Source organism: Sabethes cyaneus, chromosome 3 (assembly GCF_943734655.1).
Source record: "Sabethes cyaneus chromosome 3, idSabCyanKW18_F2, whole genome shotgun sequence".
NCBI lineage: Eukaryota > Metazoa > Arthropoda > Insecta > Diptera > Culicidae > Sabethes > Sabethes cyaneus.
The window spans coordinates 240,981,972-241,007,465 of record NC_071355.1 but is presented as its reverse complement, the minus strand read 5'-3'; the positions used below and the strand labels follow the sequence as shown (position 1 = coordinate 241,007,465).

Below are 25,494 nucleotides of genomic sequence, written 5' to 3'. Positions count from 1 at the left end.
ATTTTCCACGAATTTGCTCGTTTCGAAAATCTAACCCCAGCGCAGCGCCAACGTAGTGATTACACTCATGCTGTGAGAGAGCGAAATATTTTTACGCTGTTTTCCACGTGGTAGCAGGCGGCGTCACTTTTTTCATGAATGAATCACGAATTTATGAATGAAACCGTTCGTTCGCTGTGTGGGATGCAGGGGTGTGGCTAGGTTTTCGCAGATCCGGGTAGCGAACTCACTCTTTACGGAGATCGTTACGATTTACGAACCACACGCAGCTACGCCACCGGTGCCATCCAGATCTTCAACGGATGGTTGTATCAAGTGTAGGCTCCGATCGATTGGCGCACTCGCGTAGCCATTTGTTCGCGCTCTCTTGTTCTCTCGTTCTGTCCGCCGCGGTTGGTTGCGGTGGTGGCAACTTTGCACTGCGCGGTTTATTTTACCTCGATCTTTCAGCTCAATCCATCCTTTGCACTCTCATCTGCATTAATCATCGGTCGATTTTTGTGAAATTCGCGGGATTCGACAATTGACTCAGTTTAGTTCCACCAGTTGATACATGCAGATCGGTTCGGGATGGATGGACTGTTATAGGGCGCACGTTGTTATATTTGAATTACAAGTGTAAAAAAATGTTTGCGCCTGGTTTAACGTACGGTTTGAAGAGCTCGCTAAGGCAGTGTTAGATGTGTCCTAGATTAAGGATCGAAGAAAGTAGCAAATGGAATTATCACCGACACAGGCGGAAAGATGCACGATGATGGCAGTGAAAGGATCGTGATAAGTGACGCATCCCCGGAGGAAGAAAGTGATAGTGGGCTCACCTATGTACCGACTAATCCGTTGGAATGGACCGACGAGCATATCAGCTCTTGGGTTCAGTGGGTGTCAAAGAATTTCGAAATTTTCCCTAGCCTGGAACCGGCGAGATTCCCGAGCAACGGAGTTGATCTGGCCAAGTTTGCCAAAGCGGATTTTTGGGTTTGTGCCGGCAGCAAAGAGGGCGGCGATAGACTGTCGAAACATTTCGCTTACTTGCTGCAGACCGGAACCGGAATTGAGGACAACCTGCTCGCAAATGATGTTGATCCAGGTAATCGCTTAGCTTTTCCCTTACATCGTAGCCGGTCAGTGGCAATCAAATCTGCCGGTAGAAATCTTGATAAATGACCATTCACCCCAATCTAGTGAACACGGCCGGTGAATTATTTCTGCAACTCTGAGAGTGTGCGAACGGGGATGGAAACTGAAGTGATTATAGTTCGGTCATTTCAGCATCCTTAGTGATAATCAGCCACGTAGCCAGAGGTGGGGGCCAGGAGTCCTATCGTGGCTCCTAATACATTATATGCATATCTTATTGGTTATAACTATAACATATTATAATACATTTAATGTATTGTGGTTCTAAACGAAAAAATATGCACATAAAACAGTTAAAATCAAAATTGGGCCCCCGGGCCCCCCCTTCTGGCTACGTGGCTGGTGATAATCCTTTCGACATCATTTACCGTATGTGCAGATAGTGGAGCGGAAGGGAAAGAGAAGAGGCTGTAATAAAATAAACGTTTCCTGATTGCAATCGGAAAATGAATTCAATTAAGGATAATAATAGCTTCCGCAGTGATTCCTTTCTTCGACATGTTTATTCAGTCTCCGTCGGAAGGAGGCTCCACACTCTGCTGTTTCGTTTCCAATGTTTTTGTCAAATTTATGCTCCAGATTGATCAATCTAGTACTATCAGTTAGTTTGGTAAACATCACTCACGTGTCTTATTAATATTTACACTTACGGTGCAATTGCGGAACAAGGCATTTCAACTAAATTCGTACTATTGCATTTGCTCTCGCAATAATACTTAAAACTCTGTTACTACCTTTGAAAGTGTTTCGAAAATATTTCATTAAGCAGAAGCTGTTTGTGCATTAAAAAATTGCGTAATTGGGTTTGCCAAAATTTTACATACTGCATAAATGAATTTCCAATCAAGTGACTTTTTTCCATTCTCATTGAAAAAAAAATCAAAATATAATATAAGATTTTGATTCCGGAACTGTAGTATTGATATTTTAATCGTATTTGTGCTTTTTCATAAGAAACCAGTGATTTGCAAAAAATTGTTACATGATGGAGAGAAATGAAAACTAGTGTTGAATTCAACAGTTAGAAAGACGTGAAATTTTCCAAAAGTATCTCGTGAACTGGATGTTTCGTAGGCATGTGATAATTAGTAAACATCAAGGGTAACCAAGACAACTCGAAACAACATCCAGCTTTCCATGAGCGATAATGACGAACAGCCTCGGCATGCTGTCAGTCGATTTTGACAGTTTATGTAGGTGTTCGCCATTCCCGCTCATAGATCGTTTGATAGAATTGATTACCTTGTGCGCAATTTGTGGTTGCCGTTGGTGTTTTTCCACCCGTTTGTTTATTTTCCTTTAGTTATAGGTACCCCGGTAAAAAACGATACGGTAGCATAAACTTTTATAGTTTTTCACATTCGGTTTAGCAATCTCAATTTTTTTTAGCAATATCTCTGAGCCTCTCTGATGATTGTCAATATTCACAATCGCAAACACTGTATAAAAATTGGTTTATTTGAGATAGGTCCTTTGTAGTTTTACTTAGCTACTTTTACAATATATTACTTAGACCAATCTCGTATTTTTGTCTTGACCTTTAATGACGTCAGGCATATAATTAAATTTTTATAATGATAGCTCTTTTACAATTAACGTAAGACATGGTAGAAGAAAGTAACGAAACAAAGATGTTGATAGGATCCCACAGACCGAAAAATAAGGCAAGGGAGGGTCATTGAAACAACGCTTAAGAAGTTGTGTACCGCTGCTTTTTATCCAAGCTGTGGGATTCGCGGATCGAACTAAGCCAGAATCGGAGCCAATTATAACTGGATTCGGACCCACTCGTCCTCCCAGGCCCTGCAGATTGCCGGTAGAGGTCCCAGATATGAGCTCATTAACCCCTTTCGGTTGATGGCCGTCAGTAGTCACTGTCCGTTAACCCGAATGTTGTTTTCTCTGGATTCTCTTACTAGTAGGAAGGTCCTACCAGATATTCAATTTTCGAAGCGATGATTTGTAACCCAATCCTCCTAGTCTCCGACGTCCCAAGGTTTCTAATAGTGATTTCAAATTGTCTTCGCAGACGAAGACTAGGAGTTGGTTACTTTTGCCGAATATCATTTCTCTCGTTCCGACGCTAGCTCACCGGACCAAACCTTCAATAGCGATGGAAAGTAACATACAGGAGAGTCCATCCCCTTTTCGCAACCCTCTGCGCGTTTCGAAAGGACTCGAGTGTGCCCGCAAAATACGTACGTAGCACGTTATTCGCTCCAGTCTACCTTTGATTAGCCGCGTCAGGTTGTCCGGGAAACCATTCTCATGCATTATTTGCCATAGCAGGCAGCGCTCAACTGCATCGCATGCTGCTTTGAAATCCACGAAAATATGATGCGTGGGAACGATCTACGAGAATTTATCGGAGAGTGAATATTTGATCCGCGGTAGCACGAGCCCCCATAAAATCCACCTAAAACTGCCCCACGAGATATCTTGCTAATGAGATAGACGACGTAACAAAATCTGGGAAAGCGCCGTGGCGTTGAGAGGCGGTGTGTATCAGCGTGAGAAACCCAATAGCGCTTTTTATGGATGGGACAAATCACACCTTCCATCCATTCCGCATTCCAAATCCTTGAAATTATTCATTGCTATTGGTTTTTTTGATATTTTTGTAGGGTTCTGCTAGATGTCAGTCTTTTCTGGCGTCTCCATTATTCTTCAACCGACTGAATTTTCGCTGAATCTCTTTGAGATTGGGAGCTGGGTCGCTGTTATCGCTTTTAGGCACTCATAGACAGGCTTGTGTTTGCTCATCTTAACCATAATGAGACAGAGAAATCTGCTTCCTACAACTACCCTGCGTTTTCGTGTCCTGTTCAATTGTTTACTCTGCCCTCGAATGATGCCAAAAACTGTTTTCTCTGACAAAAACTCATCGTGCGCAGAAAGGGTACAATTAGAACTAGAGCTAATCTTTTCTTCACACTCTAGAGGCAAGAGACTATTTCCCCTAATGCTAGAAAGACTATCGGATAGGCATTTACTGTAACGATTTGCTCGCTGACATTGGAGCATGTAATACAGTGTGTTCAATAAGTTCAAATACACTTTGAAAATGTGTTTAAAAAATGAAAATACAAGACATCCTTTTCTGAGTGAATTTTTATTGAAGCAGTGTTTATTGAGAACCTTAACGACATATTTGGTGGAAGTACCCCCCTTTGTGCTTTATAAAAAGCTTGTGACGTTTCTAGAAAGAATCACACGCAGCTCGCACCTGGTCCATGAGCATCTCGTCCCAGATCTTGGAAATGACCTTCTTAAATTGGTCCATAGTGCTCACTTAATGTTCGCTCTGCTTGGCCAGCATGTACAACCATACATAAAAGTCCAGGGGAGCTGGGAGGCCACAAAGTCTTATCGAGAAAATCGGTCAAATACTCCCGACACTACGCTTGGACGATATTCGCCGTGTGATTGAAAGGCGTTATGATCTTTCCCGTAGAGGTCACGAAGTGCTGGGGACACGACCTTCTCCAGAACCTTGGTCTTATAGTACGCGGCGTTGATTTTCACGTTTTTCTCGACAAACACTAGTGGAAGCTTCCCACGCTTGGATACGACCCCCAAACCATTACCGACGCGGCGCTCTGGGACCGCGGTATGTCTATGTGAGACGGGGGGATGCTGGCCAACGCCGGCGCCGACAGCCGATTATTTTGGACATTGTGCGGCTGTTGCAAGATGCATAGTTTCTCATCAGAAAACACGAACTCCTGACCAGCGTGCCGCGAAAGTAGCAGTTTTGCTCTGTCCAGTCTCTTCTTCGTTGCAACTCCGTTACCCCAGGGCAGTCTCGAACGACACATCCAGGTCAACAGCGGTCTTCCGGATCGAGCGGTTCATATTTCGGCGAACCCGCTCCCTCGCCACCTTGATGGCTGCTGGCGTCCTCGCCGAACGCGGCCGCCCGGATCTAGCACGGTCCTTGGCCGAGCCCGTCTCCCGGTACCGACGGATGGTGTTATAGATGAAAACAACTCTCGCAAACAAGTTTACAACGACGTTGCGGTACTCCTTCATCGCGCGCGGTAAACAAATAACAAATGACATCAAGTCGACACCTTGCGCGTCGGTTAGCCTATATGGTTGGGGTTAAGTCAGACCGGACCAAGTCGCAAAATTTAAAAAAATGAGTTAATGACAGCAAACGATCAAGAACTTCCTAAACTACATTTTACTCTAATCAGCTTACATAAATGTTACAAATAGCCAGAGATATGACCTCATTTCGAACGGTTGATAGCTTTAAATGACACAGAGTAGCAAACGTTGACTTCGCTTTTCTCGAAATTAGATTTTTGTGACTTGGTTCGGTCTGATTTAACACCGACCATATATAAGGCTAAAGCTGACACCAATACAAATACACAGAATGCACATGATGCGCACTTGATGAAATGATGAAAAGCTGTGTTCGAACTTATCGAACACCCTATATGTAGTGCTCTGCTTAGCTTAGGTAGACTGCTCGTAGTTGCACCGAACACCCTGTATGTAGTGCTCTGGCCAAAAAAGAAAGATGAAAAAAAGCGTACGCATAATTGTAGAAAGAGCATAGCCACAAAGCGTTGCAAAAGACAAAATACTCTTTGCTTACCCGTGAAGGTAAGCTCCGAGAAAGCGAGAGAAAATCGATTCCGCTTTTTTGGTTTAGCTACAAAACGCTGAGAATTGAGATTAATTGCTGAGCACGGCATAAGCCTGCTGCTAGATTAACTTCCGTTCCGTCTCCTTTTGTTATATCGCCATTGAGTTGCCTGTCGAAGAACTGCTTCCACCTATTGACCACCAAGCGCTGGTTTGTGACCAGGTTTCCCTCCTCGTCGATACACATATCACGCTTCGGTGTGACAGACAGGTTCACCTTCTCATAGAACTTACCTGTATCATTAGCCCGGAATAGTTGTTCTAGCTCTTCACGATCTCTCTTCTCCTTCCGGCGCTTTTCCTGCTCAGGATCGTGATCAACACATTCCGCGCTCGTTAATAAAAAAAAAGCAAAGCCTAGGTGCTAACATTCCGTTATCGAAACTTGACCTTCTATTTTTATACGACAGACTTCGTAGACAGCTGTTAGAGTACAGGACAATTGCAGGGTCAGTTGATCCTATTGACTCTAACAGCCTCTCCCAGCCGAGATTCGAACATACGACGACTGGCTTATTAGGTCAGCGTCATACCTCGAAGCCAACTGGGAGGCTGCTCGTTCGTTAATACTTGGCGAAATTCGCCCTTATGGCAATGCTTAGATAGTTTTTCCTTTCCATGCTCTTTTTCCCCGTCCATCGCTTGCTGGTATTCCCCGTCAAACCAGTTATTTCGAGTGCGTTTTTTCACCCAGCACCGAAGGTCGACGCACCTAGCTCCACAGAGGAAGGGAGACCTTCATCCAAAATATCTGTGGATATTTTTTATCGTATTCTATCCCACCGCTGTCACCACAATGTAAGATAGCTCCGAGTTACCCACAATTTTACTTACTAAACCTAGGGAAACGGACCGCTGGAAGCAAAAGACAACTCTTTTTCAGTCAACCACACGGCTGGACTCGTCACTTCCGACTTATTTCGAAGGAATTCTCGAACTTTTCCTGTAATATGGCTCATTAGGCGGCCCATACTTTCTTCGTCCATCGTTTTGACCAAGTCTTATTCCACCAGGTCTTCATCTGATTGATGTCTTTGACAACATTTCCCTTTGCATTGACTCTCCTCTTCATGATTGACCAGTATTTCTCAATAGGGCACAACTGGGGATAATTGGGTGGGTTAAGGTCTTTCGGAACAAACTGGACCCCTTTCTCTGCATACCATTCTTGAACGACTTTACTGTAACGACAGCTTGCCAAATTTGGCCAAAACATTACGGGATGATGGTGGGATCGAATGAACGGCAACATTCGTTTTTGGAGACACTCTTTTCGGTACAGTTCCGACGTTATTGTCCTATTTGTAACGAAAACTTTCATTTTTCTGCCACAGCTGCAAATGCCCAGCCAAATCATAAATTTTCGTGCAAATTTGTCGCCAAAAACAAATTTAAATTTGCTTGGAACATCCCCCGAGCCGCTGCAAAGTAAAATTTTTGGCCTGGAATTTGCCCGAAGTCAGCCTTGACATAGGTTTCATCGTCTATCAGAAGACATTCGTCGAACTTGGTTAGCACCCGGTCGAATAGCTTTCGAGCACGGATTTTGGCCACACTATTCTGTTTTATGGTTCGGTTTGGCTGTTTGCTAGCTCGATACGACTTGATTCCTTCCCGGAGTCGAATTCTCCTCACGGTACGATGGGCAGCACCGAATTTTCTGGCCAAATCGCGGTCCGACAGGCTTCCGAATCGTCGTCAATGTTTCCTTATACCATTTGATAACGCGCCATACGGTATTTATGGGAAATTTCAGCTGTTTAGCTAGCCTAGATGCAGACCTTGGAAAATGGAAAATGAATTTTTCAAATAACTGTGCACAATTTTTTCCCTTCTTTCGGCTTCCATGTTGTTTGTTTTCAAAATACAGTCGTTTTGCGGAATGTTAAAAATACATAGGTGAAGCTAACAGAATTTCCGACACGTGAGCGCTAAGAACTTCCAAATCCGTCCACCAAGAGCGCCACAATATGAGCAAAAGATTGTTCCAATTATAAATGAATCATGCTTTATGCCTAGTGCTGAGACTCTACACTCTGTATACAGATGATCCTACTGACTCTATCTAGCAGCATCGCCCAGCCGAGATTCGGACATAGTACGACTGGCTTGTAAGGATCATTGTGCTAGTCTCGTAATTGTCCTGCATAGCAGTATAGCTCTTAAGCGCAAATTACACTAGACGAGTTTGTTGGCTGCTACCAAGCAAGCGAATTTGTGAGCTGTTCGTAAACGCGCATCCTGTCATCATGTCTTCTCGCTAACTAACTAGCCAGTAAACAAGAAAGAGAGAATAAGAGAGGAGAATCATAAAACCATCATCACATGTGTTTTATTGAAGTTTTAACCGATTCTCGGAAGCCACTATAAATAGATATCGATACAAATTACAAGTAGACCTTTGGAAATATTTTTGAGAACCTTCTTTAGTGTGGACCTCTCTAGTTTTATAAAAGTTTTATATCGGAGTTTTGCAGAATGACAAATTTTATGATCGGTTTTGAGAAGCAAGTACTGAAAACCTCTTTTATCTTATCTTATCTTATGTCACACTAACGCAGCCAATTCTTGAAAGCATCCTGGAAAATAACGATTACTTGAATGAATCTTTTTTTTGTCAACGGCCAGGCTATTAACTGCACAGCATGTACCACAGACAGAATTCCAAGGAATCAAGTGGAGCCAGAAATAATACCTAATTCCATTAAACTCCTTAAAATCAAGGGGAAGGAAGAAAGCGTGGACCTCCCGTGCCAAATGCTTCCCATATAGATAATGATTTATTTACAGTCGTTGGGAGTATCTTTGCTAATAAAGGTTAAGTCTTATTTCGGACCCTCGGGGATGAACTAATGGCATTCAGACCAAAAGCCAAGCTGCAACTGACCAAGGATATAGCGCCTTATTTCGTTCCCTGAAAATGGATCAGTCTACCAAAAACATTAGTTTAAATAATATTACACTTCAACATAAAGTCGTGTGGTTCAATGGTTGCCTAAAACCACAGTTGTAAGGTTAGAAACTGAAAACCACACAACCTTGCGCCTCCTAGCATGCGATTATATAAATTGAAGCATTTCCAGGTTTGGTCACGTGGAGGCGCTAGGTAGGGGCTTGGGATGGCTAGATCTATGTTGGAAGCAAGTACAGAAAACCTCTACAATAAAACTGAATTTGTATTTGGGTTTGATTTTACTGTTAACATCTGGCCGGGTGTATGAACATGAAGATTGTTCCACCGACAACGTGGTGGAATGAACGTAAAGTTTCCTCCATCTTTAGCTGTTGTGTCGAGAGTTGACCAAATCCGATGGTGACTGCACGTTTTTTGACCGCTATTTACCAAAACCACGATGCCAATTTTTTTGCTGTTAAATTCCTGGTAAAAGTTTAACTGCTTTCAATGAACACGAATTGAAATATACCTAATTGTAATTTGACCGTGGGTCTGAATTGCTCGAGTTAACATCGATGAATCACAACTGATTTTTTTATTATTGAACTCGACCATGAAAAATGATAGGGTAGATGCTCCAGTAGTTGTGGTAGCACCAGTAGTGGTGGAAACTCGAAATATATCATAATTTTGGCGGATTTCGAGATAATTTCAGTTTTCTATTGTTAAATATATATTTGTTAACAGTTTTATCTAAGATACACAGTCAAAATTCAAGATGTTGGTGCAAAAATTACAAATTCCTTATCAGCGGACCAATCAAGTGGAATTGCTTAAGAAATTCGTAACAATCCATAGCATTTTAACAAGCCTACGCTGTATCCACCTGCTCCCATGCTCACTGCAAGCGTTGCTAAGGCGGTAAACAACATTCCATTATTATAGGCAAATTTTCCACTATTATAGGAACATTACCACTACTTTGGGAGCACATACTAATGTCAGGAAAAGCAGTATTTTAGATATATCAACCAGCAGAATCGTATAATTTTGGTAGGTATTTAAAGCCAACATTATGGTGCACCATATTATCATGTAGTTCAATTGGAAACTGATAAATTGAGCGTTCAAATTGTCTTTACACACTATGCCCCGACATAATCCCTCCATTACTGGAGCATCTACCCTAGATAAGTTTACCAAGCCTAGAAATTTATTGTTTTACAGAATATTACAACAAGTCGGGAAGACACGGCCACCTTCAGAATCAAAATACAATACATAACGTATCTGTTTACTTTGCCTGATTTTCTGTGTCTGTCAAACTACCACATCAGCCGCAGAAGATTAAGTAGACATTAAAACAAATATTGAGAAAACAGAACTCCACTGCAATGTCTATTAGCCACTCTTGTTTGTAAGTTACAAAAATAAAAAAGACAGAAAATTTTCTAATTTTGTTAAACTGCACACAAGTTTCGTGATAGCTGTCAAGGTTAATGCAGCCTACTTTAATTTTGCTACACCCCAACAAACAGTAGAAAAGCTCCATCAACATTTACGACAGATCTGTGGACAATCTGCAAAAAATCATCATTTGTTTGGATCATTTCTGCATCGAGATTGGCATAAAAATTCCATTCGACACCTTCTTTTATTAGAGCCTTTAAAATTCCATCCATTCCATGATGGGAACCTTCTTGGGGAAATCCTTAACCTCTCGTCACAGTAAATCCCGCATAGACAAGACTGATACTGCTCGCATATTAACACACCCGACGGCGGTGTCGAGGGTCACGTCACAAGATATAATAAATAAATGATCCTTGTACAGTGAACCTGCCTCTGCCTGCCTGCCCACCGCACCGATTCAGCTAGATACTTCATCGAAGTGAGCAATCATGCACCCGACGGCTCCCGTCCGCATTCTGGAGAACACTCACCTCGAACAGTTCAGCTTTTACAAGGAATTATGCTAATTTAAACAATAAACTCAGTACACCTAAGCCCCGACAGTTGACATTTATATCAATTTTCATTCGCTTCCTGCAGTGAATAGTGCGGGGGAAAAACCGCCTTTGCACCGCAGGGATTCTCCGGGCTTTCGTTACCAAAGGAAGAAGAAGGGATGCTAGCCCGAAAAAAAAGGTCGTCAATACCCATCGTTCTGGCCGTACTGAACCGACGACGCCTAGCGAACAGCGAGCGGAAGCAGGAAGGAAACGTTTATAAACTGGAACCAAAGTGGGATTTCCTTTTGTCAGTTCAGTCGAAAGATTGACTGATGTGATTTACGGAGTTCAATTGCAGTTTCGTTTGTTTTTTAACTAAATTAATGGATAGCAGTAGTTTCTAATCCAAAAGTCGAAACTGAGCTCTGACCTATGTTTATTACATACTTTGACATGACTAATCAAACTCTATCGGGCACGTAAACCACTTGTTCGGAAGGTTCAGTGGTTAAAATTCAGCAAAAGAACGTGCGGAACGATATAGAATAGCAAACTTAAATCCTTCTGAATAAATTACCAATAGAGCAAACCGCAGGAGTCTACAGTTATTGAATTTTTATAAATTTGTTCTCGCCGGACGTCCGTTAAAACCGTCACGAAGGATGGTGGTGTTGTTGAATTTCTGATGGACTTGAAAAACCCCTGTGAGTATCATTTATAACAATGCAGATTAGAATCTTCGTTCATGGAAAGACCCCGTCAGATAAAAACTTCTAGTGCGAAAGCGAAAGCAAGGAAAACTTTTCCCTCGCGGGTTTTCCTCCTGGCGGAAGTAACCCTCTCGCTGCCGTTTGGCTGTTGACATAGGAATTAAGTGTGGATCATGCGCTTCCGCAACAAACAAACAAAATCGGGCTATAACAACCCGCAGTACCTACCCGTCAGGTCGAACACGGGGGGAGGACGAAAACAGTTCGCCGAAGATTCCCCGACATGCGGAAACGGTCAGCCCGTCAGTCACGCGGCGGCTTTCGGTCAGTACAGTGTCTATCCGGAAGTGTTCCGTTAGGTTTAGGTCAATTACCGTGTCTAGATGAGTGCGAGTGTCGACTCGATGAGTCTCGGGCTCGGTCCGGCAGCCATGTGGAGATTTTCCGAGGATCTGCATGTCGCGTCGCGCCGATTTGCATCCGTGCGGGTTTACCCCGGTAATCACTACAATCATCCGCATCATCATCATCTGCATTCGCACCACCATCACCGGTCGGCGCTGCCGTTGCTGTATGGAGGTAGAGCAACTACCCGTGATCAACAGTGATTTGTATAATAAAACGTCTAGTAGTGGTGACTCACTTTGCCTATTTGGGCGAGCGAACAAAAATGTTTGCGGTTGGTTCTTAATTTTATCGGCTATCTTGTGCGGCACCTGGTCCGCAGCTTAAGAGTGCTGGGTGGTAAACCATTGAAATTAAACCATGATGGTTCGCGCGGCTTTGAGGCGCCAAACCAAATGTCACAATGCGAGATATTCCGGGAACGATTGAATTCGTGAATTAGTGTATAAATTAAAGCGTATTATGACGTGGTTTCCGAGAAATTCTTCAGCTGCCGCCTTTTCTCATACCGACTGTTGTCCATACATTAGTGTGTTTTGTATGAAACGAAACGGCGCGGCTTAACTGGTCTTCTATGGGAACAAAACCAAAATGGCTCATCCTGATGATGGTTTGGCGTTTTTACTTTGCCTGCATTGAAATTGAATCATTACCAAATTGCCGTACGTGTGTGATTGGTAAAGGAAACTGAGGTCATTGAAGTTATAAAAGTGTGTAAATATGGCATCATGTTGTAGCAAATTTGGTGAATCAAAAGCAGCACAAATAATAGGAATCTTGACGAAATATAGGTAAAAGGCAACAAAGACAATAATGACTATAAAGTCTTCATTTAAAGTTTAATTTGGTTTTTAAAACCAGGCATAAGAAATTACTAGTTGAATGTTCTCTTAATATTTGATTCATGGTAGAATATTAATTGAAACGACGGCTGGGCCAATATTTTTGTTTTCGTTCTTGCGTAGCCGGTCATTCGTTTACTCTTTGATTCCTTGATAATTTTTGGTTTACCGTCGGTAAATTTTGAAAACGACTTTACGACTTCACATTTTTACGACTACTACCCAAGCTCGAAAATAACACTACTTGAAGTTACAAAGACTTTGACGGATTTATAGTAAAGATTATTTAGAAGGATTTTTGCTATTACTACTGCCGTCGGCAGTTTAGAGAAATTCTGGGAGCACGGTGCCGGCTGTTTGTTTTCATTCGAACGCTCTGTTTTTCTAGAAGTCTGCAGTGTTAAATCATAGTATTTATTGATGCAGTTTGCGCGAGTGTACAGTTTAGAGTTTGCTGCTTTCCTGTAGTATGCTGATCATGTCGATTGGCAAGAGATAAGTATACATTTTCAAAGTTAAAGTGGTTTCCAAACACATGTCATAGAAACAAAACAAACCTGATAAACCCCAATAAAATTCTTTCAGATGCCAATTATCGAAAATTATTTTCGATATTTATTGACGAATAGTGGTTTCATTTGACATGTAGTTGGCGCTACGGTAGAAATTATGCTTTTGTGCTTCAAAATTAAATTGGTCTAGAAGAATTTAGCAATTATGACTTTGTTTAACTAAATACGTGCCAGAATAATGAAAATTATTCTGGAAGTATGGATATGTGAAAATATCCATGCGGGGCTGATTGTTTATGAAGGCGACCTCGGAATGTACGTGTATATCCAGGCATTCTAGAAATGGGTCGCTGGATGAACAATAGAGCTATCACCTTCCATCTCCAGGACTAAAATTATTTGCATTTACAGAAACCAACTTGTGGATGCAAGTAATTTTATTACATAAAAGCGCTGCCGGTCAGCGGGCGATGGATTGTAACACACACACACACATACTACTGCCGTCGGCAGTTTAGCTAATGCTACTGGACACTTTCCTTTTTCTACAACTTTCAACAAAGACACATTTAAAAAACATCTGCCTGCCATCGGATGCCAGTTGAAAATGACTTTCTTTAAGATCCCTTCATATCGAGCAAACTAGGGTATCCTTCATTAACTGCTAGAACTGCTTTGGGGCGTGTGCCGCAAAGAATCACGACACATCACTGGAATCCTTATAAAAATATCATTCTTTGAAAGATTGAATCTAGACCCTGCGGCAAAAGTTACAGGAAAAAGATTCTTCTTTTCACTTTTTCATATTTTTATATTTTCGAGTTTTTGTATTTTCATATTTTCATGTTTTCATATTTTCTTATTTAAATATTTTTATATTTCCATATTGCCTCCCAGCAGGCCTTGAAGTACGACACTAGTCTAATAACCCGATCAGGAGGACTTATTTGTTATTGTTATTGTTATTGTTATTGTTATTTTGATATCAACTTTTCTAACAACGGTTCTTATCAATTAGATAAATTATAACAACCGTTGTTATAAATTTCCTAAGGTGGTTAAAATAACAAAAATTACAACTAAAGTTCCATTAATTAATACCTGACTTATAACAAGCACTGTAATGATTTTATCTAAATTGTAAGACATTGTGTAAAAGGTTAATTGTCGATATTTTCAGATAATCTAAAAATAAGCTAGCAAATAAAGATATATCAGCAAATATTAATAACTGCGACGTGACACATTTAATACAGTTTTAAAATGCTGATGGTAATTATGGCAATTTTTTACAAGTAACATATTTTGTTATAAAAGTGATATGTAACATTTTAGTGGCAGAATCTCTATATTGCTCATTCAAAACTCAATGCGTTACTCCTACCTGAACATGTTATAAAGTTGATTTTTGTTTTTGCTTTCTAATTAGTTTATTCTCGAATTGTAATCATACTTTCATATTTTCTTTTTCTGTTTTTTTGGTGTTTGGAATTCCTCCGAGTCTCTTGTAATTCCATTCTTCTTCAGTTTTTTCTTGACAAAAAACCTTGGGGTAAAACGTCTTTAAAAGCATAACTCTTTTTTATCGATAGACTTCGAAGCCGCTAATTAGTGTACAGGACAATTACGGGAATAGTGCAACGATCCTACTGACCCTGTTTAGCAGCATAGCCCTGTTCAGATTCGAACATTTTTTGTACATGGAACATGGACGATCAGCCCATTCACAATTGACCAGTATTCTAAAGTCGGTCTTAGCTCCGGAAATTCGGTGGGCTCCATTTCTTGGGAACCAGAATGACGCCATTGTCATTGTACCATACCATAGTGTTCAAAAATGAGAAACTATCGACCAGTACATAAAATATAACTGAACTTATGTACAAAATTTCGGAGAATCGCGGAGTTCGTACCCCTTTTCTATTAGACATTTAGAAAGCGTACCATTTGGCTCATTTTTCCGTACATTTTAACAATATTTAATCATATTGGACTGTACCAAGCAAGAATTTGGACTAAGATTCAAGAATCAAACTATTTTGTGTAAAGCAGAACTTTACAAAAATGAGCAAGAACCGCTAGCAACGGTACTTCACTGAACCATTTCAAGGATTTGGGAAGAGCGGATGGGGGGTGTGGTCTGTCCCACCTACAAAAAGAGTGATCGGATCAAATCCTTCAGAAATTTTGAGAGAACAATGTGCCCACACATCATACTTTCGTGAATTTCAGGGCTGCATACGATACAGTTGAATGCGAACAGCTATGGCAGATAATGGACAAGTACGGTTTTCCGGACAAACAGACCAGGCTGATGAAAGCTACCCTAGAGCGAGTGATATGCTGCGTGCGCGCTTCGGGGACACTCTAGAGCCCTTTCGACTCGCGCAGAGGGTCGCGGCAAGGGAATGACTATCCTGTATGTTATTCAACATCGTTTTTGAAGGTGTGATCCCGCGAGCGGGCATCGAAACCAGAGGAACTATCTTCAACAAGAGTAGCCAACTCCTAGGCTTTGCAGACGACCTCGACATCTTACTAAAAACCTTGGAACAGCAAAGGCAATCTAAGCCAGACTAAAAACAGTGGCTGGGAGGATTGGGTTGCAAATCAATGCGTCGATAACCATATATAGAGTAGGAAGATTCTTCAGCGAAAGCAACGTTTGACGGCGATGAACTAGAAGTGGTTGATGAGTTCGTATATTTGGGACTTCTGGTCATTGCTGCCAACAATACGAGTAAGTAGATACAACGAAGCATCCATGCTGGAAGTCGAGCTTACTTTTCCCTCCGCAAGACGCTTCCATCAAGAAACATACGCTGCCGAACAAAGCTGATAGCCCTTCTACGGACTTGAGGCAGTAAGTTTGCTTACGGAAGACATACGTGCACTTGCCGTATTTGAACGAAAGGTTTTGCGGACTATTTTTGGCGGAGTACTAATGGATAGCGGAGAGTAGCGTAGGCGTATAAGCCTCGAGTTGCTTGGCCACCTGGTGAAAGTTGGGAGACTACCGTGGGCCGGCCACGTCGCAAGGATGCCGGACGACTGTGCAGTGAAATCCGTTCTCTTCAAGAACCCCACCGGCACCAGGAATAGAGGGACCCAACGTGCTAAATGGCTCAAACAGGTTGAAGCTGACTTGCGTGTGTCGAAACGCGCAACGAATTGACGATGAGTATCTCGGGACCGAATACAGTGGCGAGGAATTCTTGATACAGCTAGAGCCACCCCGGCCCTCGGCTGGCAAAAGAAGTTGTGTAAAGCAGTCCGTAGAATTGAATATGGTTAATTCTGTTTAGTTTAATACCGTGGACCCCCGTTCATTTGAACGATTCCTGATGCAAACTAACGAGGTTAGTTTTTAATTTGAACAACTGGCAACCCTAAGTATGCTGAAACTTGTATGAACTGGCCGCCCTGCACTTTGTTATTGTTTTGGTGGATTAATTTAGTTGGCAGTTGCAAGCAGCAAATATTTCATTCTCCGACTGCATTTCTATCAAAATTGTTGGGAAAATGCAATGTAAAACAGATTAAATACACTAGATCAGGACAAACGAGTCGTGTGTATTGTGCATTGACTGCATAAGCAAATGATGTCATGTTTAGAATGACATTTAAGCCACTTTTAATTGGCACGTCGCGCAAACCAGCGCGGTTCACATTAAAAAGAATTCAGATTAAAAACGGTCAAACGAACAGGGGTCCACGGAACTTTTGACAAAGTCTGTTTTAATCGGGAGAATTAGTAATCGATACTATTGTTTTTTCGCTGTCTACAGCTTGGTTGTTGACTTATTTTACCTAAATTACGTGGTGGCGTGGTGTGATATATTCGAATAATTTCAATTGACATGGAAAGCTGGGTAAATTTAGCACCAACTGTAGTCTAAATAAATGGTAACCCTATTCGATTCTTCCTCAAATTCTCGTTTTCTGCATTACGTTTACTGCCGCTACTCACATAACAGTTCCATTTTCTATGGAGTTTTCTATATAAATGGGACTGCTAAGCGAGTAGCGGCAGTTTATATATTGATCAAAATAGGGAAAATGTGCAAAATGGAATACTTGCCGATGATACATTGTTTGGTCGAATTTGAATAGTGATAGGTGATGATAGTTTGCCAAACCGGCCCAACAAAACAATCAACCTCATGTTACTGCAGAAAAGATACCAACCTTTTATGACGGGACTCTTTTTGGTAAATTTCCTAATTCTTGGTTCCAGAAGTTATGAGAAAGTTCCGCATATTGCTAAACGAGTAACTTTTTCTCTTGTCCAGGAATTTGCCCTAAAAAACCTTCGTAGGACGTGTCATGTCATCATCTGTAACGAGGCAATCCCGTTTCGTCGGCAAATGCTCCTGGAGTTTCCTTGATCGTTTGTTTACCTCCAGATTTTACCTCGCGTCTGTGTTCTGTGCAACTGTTCACTTAGCTTCGAGATACGATACTGGTCTAACAAGCCAGTAGCCGTATGTTCGAATCTCGGTTGGGCGGTGTTGCTAGAGAATCAAGTAGGATCATTGCACTAGCCCCGTAATTGTCCTGTACTCTAACAACCGGCTGCGAAGTCTAGCGATAAAGAAGGGTCAATTCTTAAAGACGTTTGTAACCCAAAGTTTAGCTTTTTTTGTAGGTTCTGTGCAACTTGTGCCGTGAAACCAGTCCTTTTTTATGCTTTGGTTGAGCCAGGATTGCAAAAAATCTGCAATTTTCCGTATCTCTCGATGACAGCAACAAAAAGCTAACAAGCCAGTCGCCGTATGTTCGAATCTTGGTTGGAAGAGGCTGTTAAAGTTTATAAGATCGTAGCAATAGCTCCGCAATTGTCCTGTACGCTAACAGCTGGCTGCGATCTGCGAAATCTGTTGATTAGATTTCGAAAACGGAATGTAACAAATCACGTTTATTAAAGCCACCACTTTCGTGAGGATCAACCGTCTTGGCTTTTCTGCCACTTCTGGTGTTCCTGTCGATGGTCAGACGTTGTCCAAATTATTTCAGGATAGCACTTACCGTGTATTTGGGATAATTCAAGTGCAGGACCAATTTGCGACGTGCCAATTCCGCTGATAGCCGCCATGTAAATAAACGAACCAACAACATATGCCTACTGTGATTCTAAAAGCTCTTAATAATTAATAATTTATAGCCTTCAAAACGACAAGCCTTCTTATAAATATTGCAGAATTGTAGAATTACCTATAATATGATAATCTTTTTTTCCTCAATTGTTTCATGATATTTATTTCTGTTTATTTCTTTTAGAGCCATATCAACTGTTGAACGCAGCCTCTCATCGATTGATAGCTCAAGGTAAGTGTTGTCAACTTCTTGGCTACGTTTTCAAGTGAACGTACGCAAATATGGGACGCACCGAATTGGTTTCTTTTACTATCAGTGCAGCTTAGTTGTACAGCAAATAACTCACATCATTCCATAACCTCTAATAGTAAATTCGTTTACTTGCCATGTTTAAAGTTTTGTGTAAAGAACGGTCAAATAGAAATAATACTCATTGCGTTCAATTCAGTTTTTATTTTTCTGTTCCATTAAATGGCTCAAACGTTTAAAAGCTTCTTTTGTCTAAGTAGACTTAGTAGGGACTTGCCATTTAATTTGACGAGGTAAGGTGATTGCCATAATTACTAACCGACAAATTTCCCACATAAACCTGATGGTCAAATTTCCTAACTTTACCTTAACCATTCATTACAAACCTATACACAAACACAGTCACTCTACATCCAAACCAAGTGCATAATCTCTCGCCTCGCAGCCAGCGCCAGCATGTTATCTTCCCTGCTGTCGTGGCCATAAGGCTCTCTATCCCGCTCGCACTTTCCGTGCCGTGTCTACTTTATTTTCTTCGTGTTGTTTGTTTCTAGGTGGGCAGATCCAACTGTGGCAGTTTCTGCTCGAACTGCTTGCTGATTCGTCCAACGAGCGCTTCATCCACTGGGAAGGAACCAATGGCGAGTTCAAGCTGATCGATCCGGACGAGGTGGCCCGCCGGTGGGGTGAGCGGAAGGCAAAGCCGAACATGAACTATGACAAGTTGAGCCGGGCACTGAGGTGAGCGACAGAAACATTCCGTTCCGCCGGGGAGGTTTCACTCATCAATCAAATCGTTTTCTATCGGCAACGCGGTGCGGATTGTTTGATTATAATTGTTTAATTTTTTCGCTGCCCACCCGCTGTGGAATGAGAAATTGTTTCAATCCATCGTGAAATCGTGAATGGACTTTTTTTTGTGGGAATTTTTAAGAAAATTGCATTAAGAAAAGAAGCTTTTTACTACAAACCCGAATTTTCTTGATTCCGTTTTTTTAGGAAACTATTGAAGTTTTTAAAATATTTTGTCAGACAAAAGAAATCTGAAAATTATTCTTGTTTGAAATAATACAGCAAAGTAGTTGGAAAGTTGAAATATTGCGGACCAAAATAGAGGAAACGCACAATATGTAGAACTTTTCAATATGTTTTGAGTTTTACCGAAAATTATAATGCCTAAACGCAATCGAAAGCGAATAATTCTAAATTGTCATTTTCACGGCTTATTTGCACTCATCAATCAGCACAAAAAGAATTGAGGTTTGAAAGCACCATCTGTTGTCCCAGAATAGTTTGAACAATGGAAGTCTGTTCACTAACAGGTGATCCAGCCAGTGCCAAGTTTGCTCGCTGCTCACAATGACACAATTCAAACCAGGCTACGTTCTCAGACGAATTTACTAACTACAAACTGAACACAGGCTGGGATGAATACATTCTCGAATGCTGCAAGCGCCTTCATGCTGTACAGCCGTCCCACTATCAGCCACGTAGCCAGAAGGGGGGCCCGGGGGCCCAATTTTGATTTTAACTGTTTTATATGCATATTTTTGCGTTTAGAACAACAATAGATTAAATGTATTATAATGTATTATATTTACAAGCAGTAAGATATGCATATAATGTATTAGGAGCCAAGATAGGGCTCCTGGCCCCCACCTCTGGCTACGTGGCTGCCCACTATGTAAATACCAGTTGGATGGTAAGATTTGGGCATGCACACTTATCGTTTTAATTCCAGGGAGTTACCTAATTTACCGATTTTAAACGGATTCAACTTTCCCCGGACGCTTGTCGGTTCCTTGGCTTGGTACGGAACCGACGTTTGATGAGATTATGAACTACGAAGTACGTCTTACGGCAAGGTTTGGGATGCGAACGTCCTGAAAAAATAAAAGATTTTAAACGCTAACAGCTCTGCCAATTTTCAATGGGTTTTAATGGCTTGAATACCAATCGATTTATAATAATTGTAGTGATTTTTATGTTATGTGGTTTTTATTACAATTTCCATCTTCAATCAAAGTTTCAAGGTCAAATTTCTCCATGCTTTTTCTCGTGATTACCTTGCTTCACAGGCAGTAACGACAGTTAAACACACCATCTGTTTAGTGTGGTTTGCTTTTACAAAAAAGAAGTACTAAACCCCCCGTCTCAGTAGGTCGATAATTGTTTGCGACATTTAAACCTATACCAATTTGATGTCTGTGCTTGGGAAGTACTCTACAGTGCAAAACCATCCCTTTTCTTCAACCGATTTTATCGTTTATCGATTTTATCCTTTTGCCAGATTGCATCCACTTATACTGCAAGAATTTGTTCGGAACTGTTGTCCTGCACGGAAACAGGGCGAAGGGATATTTGTGCATGTGACGCAACGTCGCAATTCGCAAAGCGAGGCAAATCAGCGACTGTCTTATCCGAGAATAGTTTTCGAGTGTTTCATTTTCTGCTTTGCGCCAGTTAGTTGCTTGCCAAAATTGTCAAAATGCAAATTCATCGCCAATCATTAGAAGATACTGGCCTGATGGTTTAACTCTTAGTGGAACTACAAACTCTAAGAAACTGTTTAAAATGATGTACAGAGTATAGATAAATTATAAATAATAATTATAAATTTACATAACAAACTGCTGAACATTTTCAAATTGTCAAGCATTGTCGAATTCCAGCTCAACTAGCAAAACGGTTTAACTCCACTATTTTTGATTGGATTGGAGTCCTCCTCCGCTGAACAATAGACAGCTAGATCACCCGCAATCTGCCGAGAGCTTCGCGCAATTACTGAATAAGGCACTGCCCTCTTCCGATGACGTAGGTGGCTCAACCCTCGAAGACTATTGGGGCAGTATACGCTCGGCCATCAGAGAGGCCGCTGGTTTGATGGGGAATCCCAACAAGCGGTGGAGAGAAAAAAAACGGCTAGGAAAAATTATCTGAGCATTGCCGCTAGGGAGAAGTTAGTCAAATACCGACGAACAAGGAACCAGTTATCCACGATTCTGAGGAGTAAAAAACGCCCGAAGAAGGACAGAGATTGTGAAGAATTTGAGCAACTTTTCCGAGCTAATGACACACGCAAGTGTTACGAGAAGATGAATCAAATAAGGGGTAAGGGGTAAGGGGTAGCCAACGAAACCTGACATGCGTAGGGACGAGGAAGAGAATCTGGTCACAAACGAGCGCGAGGTGGTCGACAAGTGGAAGCAGTTTTTCGATGAATACCTCAATGGCGAAGTTGCAGAGGGAGGTGAAACGAAAGTTGACCTAAGAGTGCCCATGGAAGATAGTAATGCTCCAGCACAAGCAAAGCCGTGGGTATAAACGTCCTTAAGAACTTGACCCTTCTTTAATGACAGACTTCGTAGCCGGTTATTAGAGTACAGGAAAACTACGGGGCCATTGTAAAGATCCTGTATTTTTATCGCCGTCAGTTTTTTTGAAAACTGGAAAAAATGGCGTCACCCGAAAAGGAACGTTGTGAATTGATTTTGCGCAAGCACCTGGAAAATCCTCAACTGTCTTATCGGGACATCGGAAAACAACTCGGGATTGTGCGTTCAACTGCGAGTTGTATAGTTAAACGTTACTACGAAACTTTGAGCATCGAATGGAAGGAGAAATGCGATCAGAATGGACGTTCCATTAGTGATCAGGATCACAAGCGTGTCGTGGAAGCGTTTAAGGAGAATCCCAATGCTTCGGCAAATTGAAATCTGTCTAAGTCTTTCGTTCAGAGAGCCAAGGACCGGGAGGGACTGAATACGTACAAAATGCAGAAGGCTCCAAATCGTGACTAACGGTAAAATACGGTGAGACAGTCACGAGCCTGGAAACTGTACGTCCAGATGCTGACAAAGTCGCAGTTTCGCGTCATGGTTGATGAAACTTGCGTCAAGGTGAACTTCCGGCAGTTTCCGGGGCCAATGTTCTTCACTTCCCAGTATAAGTTTGATGTTCCAGTAGAAGTAAGAAAGCAGAAACTTTAAAAGTTTGCCAAGAAATCCAGTTCCAATTGCAATGATTTGGCAAGCGATCTGCTAATGTGGCAACAGAGTGCGCCGTTCGTGACTAACAGGACTGTAAACGGGGAGATCTACCTCAACGAGAGTCTACAAAAGCGTCTGCTTCTACTGTTGAATCAGCACGAGTGCCCTATCTTCTGCCCGGATCTAGCTTCATGTCACTAATCAAGGAATATCCTGGAGTGGTAAGAAGCCAACGATGTTATTTTCATACCCAAGGACATGAACCCCCCTCCCAATGCACCGGAACTATACCCGGCGTAAATGCGAGCATACGGTTATGGTATTGAAGTTGAATGAAATTAATATGCAGCTTACTAATGGGTTATATTTTATTGTCTGAAAGTTTGAAAAGGATTCGTCAATTAGGTAATTTTCTACAGCGTTTCTTCCGTGGTGCAATTTGATGTGGGACACCCTTTACACGCCCTTGACCTTTTTTAAGCGGAAGGTGCTACAGATGATATTTGTCGGAATATTTACAAACTAAAGGACGGAAAGTGGCGTATGAGCTACATGCACTGCTAGAACAGATTTCCGTCGTACATCTGGCGAAAGCTGGTAGGCTACGGTTAGCCGGACACGTTGTAAGGATGCCGGACGACAGTATGACAAAAACAGCTCAACAACCCAAACCAGCGCGAGAAGCAGATGGGATCAATGTGCAAGATGGCTCGACTAGGTCGAAAGTGATTTGCGCATTCTGAGGGTCCTGGGAAATTGGCGACGAGTGGTACAAGATCGAGTTAAAACTACTGCTTGAAACCGCACGAGCCACTCAGGATTTATGCTGCTAACGATAACGATACCAGGTTTAAGAATTACGAATTTTAAAAATTAGTGATGTCCAAGAAAATTGAAAAAAGTCCTAGGCATTTTCTGGGAAAATAACAGAGCATCAATTTTTTTTAAATACTATTTTTGTTCATAAGTTCATTAACTATACTTGCGCAAAAAATTTAATTTCAATATCTAAGACCCTTAGACCCGTTTCGTACGATAATTTTAAATATTCCCCAATAGTTCGAGTTAATCCTCCTTTTGTCAGAGTAAAAAAAAATATTTTTAATAACAACCTTGTTTTTATAATTTACACACGCATTTTTAAACTATTCAAAAGAGCTGTAATAAGAAAAGCGTGATGCAAACATTACAAAATTAGCACTGAGCTTAATTAAGTTAAATAATTATGTAAATTATTGATTAAAACGTGTTTATCTCTAGTAACAATACGACGCAACAAGTCTTTTTTGTGCCATACAAAATTCTGAAATGTCAAGTTGAACTTTTCTCAATTTTAGGTTCGTTTTTTTGGCAAACCATTGTAACAAAATTTTACAGTTTCGCCCAAAAATTGATTATATAATTATTATTTCACTGCCTACTACATTGAATAATAATGTTACCAAATTACGAAGTCATGCATCATATCTTGTGATTCACATCTCTCCGTGAAGCATAGTGATGACAAACGTCTTCCACTTCTTTCATCTCTTATGGGCCTTAAAGATTAATTCATCACTCACCACGCTAGTATGTCCGGCATTCTGGTTATGTTGCTCAATATCAGGCACCGGTTTTTATCGGCATCTGGCCAGAGGTGCTCCCGTTGTACAAAATCAGCCACGCGTTTTCGCACGCCATATAAAGCAGAATGGTAAAACAACACGCTCTCGTTCGGTCCCAAAGAGGAAGCTGCAAAAATGCTCGGAATGCGACAGAAAGGTGAATCATCCGAATGTTATGCCACCCATTCACTATCGGTGGACGAGCCTTCGCGGTTGCTATGGGAACACCGTGTATCCGTTACCGTTGCAAGATTCCGTTTCACTCATTCTTTCTTCTCTTTCGCAGGTACTATTACGACAAAAACATTATGACCAAAGTTCACGGCAAACGGTACGCGTATAAATTTGACTTCCACGGACTGATGGCAGCTTGTCAGGCGCAGGCTCAGCTTAACGAGCCGAGCACCAGTGGTATGATCTCTCCTAGCTACGATAATTTCTCATCACACACCGATCTGTACGGTACCGCCCGCCCGGCTGGCACAAACCCTTCCGAAAGCAGTCCAAGAAGTTTCGGCACGGCCGCCAGTCCGGAATCCATCTCGACGGCATCATCCTCCTCGCCTACCTCATTGACAGCAGGCGGCGGCACCACGACCGGGAAACCGGCTCCAGTCTCCTATTGGCCACCGTACTCATCCTACTCGACGATTCCTCCGGTAGCTCAACCGGAAATTCGTACAACAACAATCGTTCCTAGTACATCCACCGTGCCGACGACGACAACGGCCGTGTCCACTCCAACGCAAAGCAGCGATGAATCGACATCCTATAAACCCTTTGGTTAATAAGACTTTCTAGCAATTCATAACCAATGCTTATCTAACCAGGCTACCTATACAAAAAGAAACACCCTGATAGATGCTAACATTTAAACATAGGAATGTAAGTTTGTTTCTCAGTCATTCACTATCAATGTGTCCAAATCTTATCATGTAACCTGATCATAAATTAGTTATCAAACATTGTGTAAGATTTTTAAATTTGTTCTGTTTGTTAGGAGACTATTTGAGTTAAGGTCTTTTTAAACCAATACGGTAAGAAAAATACGTAAGATGTACAATAAGTTTTAATAAGAAGCTGTAAGGAAGAAAATATCATGGCAACTTGAATACTTTTAAGGAAAAATCAAGCTTCGAATTCATTATGAAAAATTTTGTCACACACTAAAATTGAATAAATATCTAATCAATTTGATTGTTTCTTATAACTGGTTCGTTTCCATCAGTCACAATATAATAATCGCTATATGATCACAAAGATTTATCAAAGATTTTGCTATTAAAAGCAAATATGAAGCATTAAAAGGCTTAAAAAGGCATATTTTTTAACTGTACTCATCTTTAATTGGAAGATTGGAAGTAGTGACGTTACGATACTACCGAAGCTGAATCGAAATCGATTCTTTTTTCGCCATATTTACTAAATTTGAATCGATGCAT

General features: G+C 41.4%; 1 protein-coding gene across 1 annotated transcript; it reads left to right on the top strand.

The window, feature by feature from the left end:
* Window positions 1–680: 680 nt before the first annotated feature.
* Window positions 681–24,840, top strand: LOC128740968 (DNA-binding protein D-ETS-6). The gene is given in 5 exon segments (XM_053836544.1): window positions 681–740; window positions 742–1,087; window positions 18,394–18,441; window positions 19,014–19,200; window positions 24,339–24,840. Coding segments are annotated over 5 exon segments (1,143 nt in total).
* Window positions 24,841–25,494: the final 654 nt, after the last annotated feature.